At 38.2% G+C, this 9,317-nt stretch overlaps 1 protein-coding gene across 1 annotated transcript; it reads left to right on the top strand.

Annotated features, from left to right (window-relative positions):
• Positions 1–1,229: 1,229 nt before the first annotated feature.
• LOC113191046 (olfactory receptor 8S1-like) lies at positions 1,230–7,509 on the top strand. Its single transcript, XM_026400678.2, has 3 exons — positions 1,230–1,284; positions 4,196–4,305; positions 6,555–7,509. Exon 3 carries the CDS (start codon positions 6,571–6,573, stop codon positions 7,507–7,509), a length of 939 nt encoding a protein of 312 aa, XP_026256463.1. The 5' UTR covers positions 1,230–1,284; positions 4,196–4,305; positions 6,555–6,570.
• Positions 7,510–9,317: the final 1,808 nt, after the last annotated feature.

Genomic DNA, 9,317 nt, shown 5'->3' with positions numbered 1-9,317 from the left:
CAAATAATAAGTTAAAGTTTTTATTTTAGACATTTTATGAATTATTTAAAATAATTCACCGAATGCCTGAATTATTACCTCCTTAACAAATCTTTAAAAATTCAAGCCAGCTGGGTGCACTGACACATGCCTATAATCCCAGAAACTTGGAAGGCTGAGGCAGGGGGACCATAAATTTGAGGCCAGCCCCCAGCAACTTAGCAAGGCTCTAAGCAATTTAGCAAGACCCTGTCTCAAAATAAAAAACAAAAGGGCTGAGGGTATGGCTCAGTGGTAAAGCATCCCAGGATTCAATCCCCAGTACCAAAAAATTTTTTTAAATGTATTATATGCTTGAAATGCAAACTCAAAGCTCAATAATTTTCCCAGGGTAGAGCCATCTCCTCTCATTAAATTATTAAAATGGATGATCCTTTTGTAAAAATAAGGAAACCTCAAATGTACACTAGAAAATGATCTATATTCAGTAATATGTCACAGCTCATTCTCCTGAACAGCTCCCAATAGATATTCTCAACCTCGCACTGCCATAAAGAGAATGTCCATTTCCCAACAGAGTAATTTTTCCTTAAATCGCTTTCTTTTTCTTCCCTTCTTCATCTCCACCCCAACCCTAATAAGAATTCTCTTTTAGCTGGGCATGATGGCAAGTTAGGAGGCTAAGGCAGGAGGATCATGAGTTCAAAGCCAGTCTCATCAACTTAGCAAGGTTCTAAGCAATTTAGTAAGATCCTGACTCAAAATAAAATATTTAAAAAATGGGATGGAGGCTGGGGATGTAGTTCAGTGGTTAAGCGCCTCTGAGTTCAATCCTCAATACCAAAAAAAAAAAAAAGAGTTCTTTTAGTCTTTAAGTGATTATTTTAAATCAGAGGCCTCAAATGTGGCTTTGAAGATAGTCTCCTGTGCCTCTAGCTAAGTTTAACTTTTCAGTTAACTGGAAACTGGTGAGTGAGTCCAGAGCTTGGCTTCAGGCTGAGACTTCAGGGACTCCATGGCATGGGCCCAGCTTCCCCTGGGTGCCTGACTCAGCTGTGGCTGCCTAAGCACAGATGGCCTTCTGATTGGTTCCACTAGAGAGTTTTTTCTTCAAGTGACTTGTAGAAGAGTATTCAAAATCTCAGAAGAAATAAATGAAGAAAAGGCATGTTGCCATACCTGTAAGCGTAAGAGATGATTTTGAAGAAATGCATACCTGTTTTTCAGAACATGAGTTTTAGAGAAAATATCCTTATTTTTCCACATAATATCCTGCATGGCAGAATGGCTCCACTCCAGATTAAGGTATTCGGGAGAATATTCCTAGTTCTGTGATATATCCAGTGCTTCCAGAGCTCATATTATTCTGTCCTTTGCTCATATATCAAAGAGAAAAGCCTGGGCTGGGGATATAGCTTAGTTGGTACAGTGCTTCCCTTGCATGCATAAGGCCCTGGGTTCAATCCCCAGCGCCACCAGAGAGAGAGAGAGAGAGAGAAAATAAGTCTAACTATACTGTAAGGAATCAGACTCCTGCAGTTGAGGTTCTTTGGTAGGAAGACTTTGCCTGTGATGTGTCTGTCTCATAATGAGAAAGACAGAACATGTGCAACTGCCTCCTCCAAGAAAAGCCAGGAGAATGGTAATGACCTCTGATTTCCCAGTGTTCTCTCTGTGCTTCTGCCTACAAAGTTCTGTGTATTTTTTGTTTGGGGGTTTGGGGTTTTTTAATATCTTTGTTTTATTTATTTATTTTATGTGGTGCTAAGAATCAAACCCAGTGCCTCACATATGCAAGGCAAGGGCTCAACTAATAAGCTACAACCCCAGCCCCGGGTACATTTTTAATTATGCTGCTGATCCCCTCCCTTCCCCACCTCCACCTCCCACACTTCATGATCTGTTCCATTCATCCTGTTCTCCCCTTCCTTCATCCCTAAGCTAGGATGAGAAGCCTCCTAGTTCCTCTCAGGACATTTCCCCCTTTAGGGGACCTATTTCTACCAGCTGCCTTGGACACTTTCTTAGAAGGGTCTTTATTTATTTTCTGCTTAACACTGAGAACAGTGAAGGTTAACCCTCAGCCCCCTGGATCTTCCACATGCTCCCACCCTCCGCACACAGTCCTCGTGTGTTTCTTCATTCCAAGAATGTATTTAAGAATGGGTGTGAGAAAGTCACTCTGTCAGGCAGCTAAAACATCTCTCATTTTATAGAAGCCTGTTGTTAAATAACTCATCCTTTAAGCAAGATCAGGTAAGTAAGATATTATCTCCATCAGAGTTGTTCTTCTTAACTTTGGCTTGATAGTTAAATCAGTGAAAAGAATCCATGATTTTTATCTTTTAACAGTGAAATTAGGTAATATTTTTACTTTAGTGAATGAACTTTCTGAGAGCCACAAAATCATAAACCTACCCAATATTCTGTCTTATCTCTTTTTAAGAGAAACTGATCAAATGACCAGGTGTGCCATTGACACAGAGTGTCTGTGTTGGCAAGATGGTGATACAGGTGTTTATCTAAGACCATCTGAAATCCTCTTTTACTTCTCCCACCCTTCTGTGATCAATCTCCCCTTCTTTATCTTTCCCTATTTTCACCCCCTTTTCAAATTTGTGCATCTTCTCAGGATCAAATCAGTCAATATCTTCCCTTTTGAAAAATGACTGCAAGTTTGACTTGGTTGCTTTTTTTTTTAATCAAAAAAGCATGAAACAGAACTGTATTTGCCGCTAAATTCCATGATCTGTTCCATTTATCCTCAAATATTTTAATTTTGTAAGATTTCTGGAGAATCCTTTCTATCCTGCCTAGTCATACTTTGTACGAAGGAAGGCGTAACTATTTCTTGCATTTGATTTTCAAGTGATCACAGAGAAAGGAGTTTCTTAAAATCTTAATTTTGCCTCAAATACTTTCAAATGGCTAAAAAAACTGGTAGAATATCCGAATTCTAAAATTGCTAAAAAATCTATACAACCTCTTGTTTGAATTTTGAATAAATTTTTCTCTGTACATTTTGGTATTTTTACATTTTCTACAGTGAATGCCTTTTTAGTTTAAAAACAGAAATAGATGGGTAAATAGGTATGAAACTTTACAATTACATGTCAGAAAGAAAAATTATTTTTAAAAATGCAAGTACATGAATAAGTAAAATTTTAAAAGAAAAATTATATACATATAAATACATAGAAATATATTATTGTATTTATAGTAAGATTAGTTTAGGTTTTGACTTGCAAAATCAGTTTTATCAATATACCCTGTGTACATATGTAACTATACGACTGGTGGGATTCTACATCATGTATAACCAGAAGAATGAGGAATTATACTCCATCTATGTATGATGTATCAAAGTGAATTCTACTGTCATGTATAACTAATTAAAACAAATTTTAAAAAAAGTTTTATGACAACCACATTATTAAAAGAAAAGAGCACTTTAAAGACTATTTAAAAGATTATATAAAGATACTCTTATTTCAGAACTCAAACTGGTGAAGAATGTCTACTATGAACAGGAAGGTAAATTCTATTTTCCACCAAGAGATTCTGTCTTAATATCAGCTCTATGAAAAAAAATGTGACTTTAAATTTTGTTTATAAAATATTTTTATCAAAAAAAAATTACTTTGTCTGGTCTGTTCTTCCACAAAAATAGATTTCAAAGCCATCCTTTCTTTTTGATGGTGCTTATACAATATTCTAATACCTTGAAAATAAAGTTGTTACAAAGAAATATTTAATTGAGATTTGATAACAAAAAATATTTAATTGACTTTTTATGCCTACTTGATTTAGAATTTGAGTGAAATTGTTTGACACTGGCCACTCAAGAAATTTCAGACATTAGTTTGAGGTGGAAGGTGGCAGAGTAGGAAACTCCTTTCTTTGCTATCACTTGAAAATCAAATACAAGAAATAGCTACTGCCTTCCTTCATTCAAAGTATGACAGAAAGGATTCTCCAGAAATCTTACAATGTTCTTAACATGAGAGCTTGAAGCCCCTGTGGACGTCGTGGTCAGGTCCACCTTGTGAAAGCAAGTGGAAGAATAGAAGGGATTTTTTAGGATAGCCTTATCTACAAACATCCTAAAATACCCAAATCTTTGGAGAGGATGGCTTCCATTTATCATTTGACTTTGCTTGTGTGGATATCAAATAAAGTGTTTGCTTTCAACAGTATTTACGCTTTACCTATGCAGGGTTTTCAAGAATAACTCCTTCAGCTGACTATGTCTCACCATCGCTGGATCTAACTCTCACCCTGTGGGCACACGAAGGTGAAGATTGCCCTGTTTGTGCAGGCATACAGGTAACCTAGTCCAAGATGGACTTAAGTATGGCATGATGGATTAGTTAAAAGGATAAGAATTTAAGCTTCTATTGATAAGTCAGCACCAGGTTACAGACTGCAGATGAGACCAGAAGGGTGAGAATCAGGGCCATCTAGATCAGCAAGATTAAATATTTTTGTGATCATGGAAACCTCCTACCATGGAAATGGAATATGGAAGGCATACAAAAACAGAATCCTAGTGAATTAAACTAAAAATGGCAACTAAAAGCAGCTTCTTCATATAAGATAATGAATTTCTACATAGTCTCATAAATTAGAGTTCAAATTTTTTAGTATATTATCATAATTTTTAGTACATGATCATAAACTGTACATTACCCTAGTCCTCTTGAACACACAGTTTATAACCAGAGTAAGAGAATGCAAAAAAGTTTTAAAAGAAAATTATAAGGCTTTTCATTCAGACCACCATGGGATAATAATGCATCCACAATGGATCCAGAAGTAACAGCAAGTGTTTATAGATTCTACAAAAAGAAAAAAAAATGAGAGCATCAGAGGACACTGCTACTGCATGAATGAAAGGACACATTCTGTACTGATAAAAGCATCCTTGAATTCAGTAGTAGTGGCCCTTATGCAACATGGATAGCCTGCATGGCAACTTTGATGGACAACAAGATCAGCAATACTGAATACACCACAGTGAACATAGATATACTGTACTGTCTTGTATAACTCAAAGAAAAACAAATAAAAAATTAAAAAGATTTTTTTAAAAAGATCAGCAATACTTCTGCTGGGCACTAGTGCTATTGGGGCACTGGAGTAAAAGGATGTGATTGTGCCTGAAGTGGTCAAGAGTTCTTGTCTGCAGCACATGTGACATGCTATAGAGACAATTCCAGAATAATCTGAAACACAGAATGAGTAGGGACAGAACAAAAAAAAAGTCCTTATTTATGATTGTTGTTGTTTAGTTAGGGCTCATGTTCTCAAGGAGCTGACATTCTAGAATGGGAAAAAAACTGGGGTACATGTTCAACATGAGAAAAGAAGCAGAATTCAGACTATAAATTGGGGCAAGAGAAGCTGTGGGCTAGAGAAGAGAGCTGTGAGAAGAGCTATTTGAAAAAGTGGGTTTAGAGGTGACATTGGAAAGCCCATGAAGGTCTGGATTAGTGAAATTAAAAAGGAAAGTATTTTTTTTTTAAATATTTATTTATTTTTAGTTCTCGGCGGACACAACATCTTTGTTTGTTTGTGGTGCTGAGGACCGAACCCGGGCCGCACGCATGCCAGGCGAGCGCGCTACCGCTTGAGCCACATCCCCAGCCAGAAAGTATTTAAAGTAGAGGAAAATGTGAGAACAGACACAGAAACAAATAGACTTTCCAAAATGACTGAAAAGTTAAGGGCGAATGAGGAAGAGCTCCAAATGTCAAAGTAAGAAAAATGTTATCGTGGACCAAGCCTAACACTGAAATGATAATTGGAAAAGAAAAACCATAAACTTTTTATGGTTCCTCTACATGTCAACATAACATTACAAAATATCCCTGAATATCAGACTTCTCACAGGAAAAATCAGGATAAATCTTCTCCCAGAGATAAGGATTTCCTGACAGTTCTCACAGAATTACCTTGGAGCATCAGTACTTTTGCCTTTGTGGGCCCTCTTTCCACTAAAAAATTAAAATTTACCTGTTATGACTGCATAGTTAAAAAGATAAATACATTCCAATTATATTCAGTTTTCCCTTGTGGTCTTAAAAGAAATAAAGACATTTCCATCAGCCATAGAAGAATTGGAGCCCCAGGCAATGTGCCCACGGTGCCTGAAGGAGTCAGGCCTGGTTAAGGAGTCATTGGATAATTTTTAACAAAAAATAAGGTTTGAAAATTTGAGAAGAGAAGATGTGGAAGACCATTATAGATACGCTCTAGAATTTGCAGGATTTCTGAACTATAGAAAGAATGCAAAAAAAAAAAAAAGCTAAATACCGTGAAGGTATAAGTAAGCCAGAGATACTCATTTTTCCAGGAGAACCCAGTGGAGAAGGAATAGGATTCTCTGAAACATGTGAAGACTGTGACCCAACATCACTGATAAGGAAGCAGAAAAAAAACTCTCACTGACATTCAAGTAAGGGTAGCTCTGAGAAGGCAAAGCAGAAAGGGATGTATGAGAAGAAGGAGTGATACCCTGAAGGAGAGAGGGACAATTATAGGAGATCTCACTCCTCTTTCTGTTTTATTCCAAGGAAATATCATCCACAAATGGCCTTGAGGAACCACAGCACCATCACTGGGTTTATCCTCACTGGGCTGTCTGACAACCCCCAGACTGAGGCTCTGCTTTTTGTGCTATTCCTGGGGATTTACATCCTGACCATGATGGGGAACTTGACAATGCTGCTGGTGATCGGGGCTGACTCCCACCTCCACACACCCATGTACTTCTTCTTGAGCAACCTGTCATTCCTGGATCTGTGCTTCTCTTCTGTCACTGTGCCCAAGTTGCTGAAAGACCTCCTGTCTGAGAAGAAAACCATCTCAGTAGAGGGCTGCCTGACTCAGGTCTTTTTTGTGTTTATCACTGCAGGGACTGAAGCCTTTCTTCTTTCAATGATGGCTTATGACCGCTATGCCGCCATCTGCCACCCACTGCTTTATGGCCAGAAAATGAGCAATGAGCTCTGTGTGAGGCTGGTGCTGGTCTCATGGGGCCTGGCCTCTCTCAATTCAGTAGTCATTGTGCTCTTGGCCGTGAACCTGGACTTCTGTGACGCCCAAACCATACACCACTACACCTGTGAGCTTCCCTCTCTCTTCCCCTTGTCTTGCTCTGATATTTCCATCAATATCGACATCTTGATCTGCTCCACCTTGCTGCATGGGCTTGGGACCTTTCTCCCTATCTTCTTCTCTTACACCCGCATTGTGTCCACTATCCTGAGCATGAGCTCCACCACAGGCAGAAGCAAGGCATTTAACACCTGCTCCTCTCACCTTATTGCAGTGATCCTGTTCTTCGGGTCAGGTTTGGTTCGCTATCTTATGCCAACCTCTGGTTCCTCCCTAGATTTGCTCGCCTCCTTGCAGTACAGCGCAGTCACCCCCATGCTGAATCCCCTCATCTACAGCCTAAAAAACCAGGAGGTGAAGGCAGCTGTGAAAAGGACATTGAGGAAATGTCTTCATTATTTTGGGTCATGAACAAGAACACAGAATGGTGGGAGATGATTTTGTATTGCCAAGTGCTTGAACCTGAGGTAGATTTTTGACCACTAACTTGAAGGGAGCCCTGTACCACTCTTCCTAGCCGGTGATGGAAAATGAAATACACAAAATTATATTAAGTATATTCTGTAGATCTATGGTCTGTTTTTTCTTTGTTCTTCTCTTTTATACCACTTTCTTCCTAAGTTGTACCTCCTGAATTGATCATTTATGTCTTATTTTTCACCCATATTGTTTTGTCTTCTTGATCAACTGCTTTGATTTTTTTTCCCCAAATGTATTGTCTCCTACAACTGTTAGACAATTTTATTTCTTCTTTGTCCTTGTAAGCAATAGTGGTAAATCGGTATTTATGGATTTCAAGTTTTAAAACAAAATATGTTTATACTTCTTATGAAAGACTACAAATTTATTTCATTTTGATAATTTCCCTCTTCCCTCTGTCACTTGCATTCCTCAATTTTTTTCTACATTCTTGAATTTTTTCCCCCTGGATATCTTTAAAAAATCATTATTTCTACATTATGTAACTTTTTTTTTCAGTATGAGGGATTGTCAGGGGTGCTTAACCACTGACCTACATTCCCAGCCCTTTCTATCTTTTATTTTGAGATAGGCTTTCTCTAAGTTTCCCAGGCTGTACTTGAACTTGTGAGTCTCATGCCTCAGTCGGCTAGCTGGCTTTACAGGTGTGCCCCATCACATCTAGTTTACTATGTAACCATTGAATCAATTAAATTCTGAGTCTAATCATAGTTTTTAGAGCTTTTAGGCCTTATTCTATGTTTAAATTTATTTAATATTCACTGAAATCTCTTTCACAGCACATTTTGATTTTTTATTTTTTTATTCTTTCGGTGCAGGGGATTGAACCCAGAATCTCATGAACATTCCCCTTAGGAATACCTGTGGAGAAAACCTGTGAAGAGGCAGAGAAAGGACAGACACACACACACATACACACACATACACACACACACAGCGTAGAAGCAGGCAGACAAAGGTGCCGTGTTTATTAACCCAGAAAAAGATTACATTTTACTCATTACCATGACTACATTCTAACTATTATTCCTTTAACCCTGAGTGCTAGCTAACTGAGGTAGGTTCCAGGTTAATACAAACACAGAGCCCCTTCTCTCGAAGGATATCACCATGGAAACTAGATAGTGCACCTGCATAGTTATCCTAATAGCTTCAAGGGGAAACTGCAGGGCATTCCAAGCCTGGGAAATAGGGTAATTCATGAAGAACATTGCTATAGCAGCCAAGCATCCCATGCTTTTGCACAGGAGTTTCCCAGTAGCCAGGTATTCCATGTCTTGCACAGAAACTTCTAGCAGCCAAGAATTCTGTGTCTTTGCACAGAAACTTCCTAGTTGCCAAGCATGTCACAATCACAAAGTTAGACCCCAATTCCAAACACAGAACTCCCACATTCCTCTATTTTTACTTCCTCATTCCACAGTAGAGCACAAAGGTTAGATGCATTGTCATAGAAGACCAGTTGCCTTGGCTCTTAACCTTGGTCATGTAAGTTCATAGCCTCAGTAAAGTACTTAACTCCTCTGTGCCTCAATTTCCTATATGTAAAGGGACAATAATAGCACCTACATCATATGGCTATTGTGAGGATTAAATGAAATGCTACATGTAAAGCACTACCACACTAAGAGCTACCATTTGAGTGTACTCACCATTATTAATGAGTTCTTTATTCTGGTTTTATTTTTTTAATAAGTATTTATTTAAAGTGGGGGGTGATCATTATAACATATTCCTAG

This window comes from Urocitellus parryii, chromosome 5, assembly GCF_045843805.1.
Source record: "Urocitellus parryii isolate mUroPar1 chromosome 5, mUroPar1.hap1, whole genome shotgun sequence".
Lineage (NCBI taxonomy): Eukaryota > Metazoa > Chordata > Mammalia > Rodentia > Sciuridae > Urocitellus > Urocitellus parryii.
This window is presented reverse-complemented; position numbering and strand designations above follow the sequence as displayed.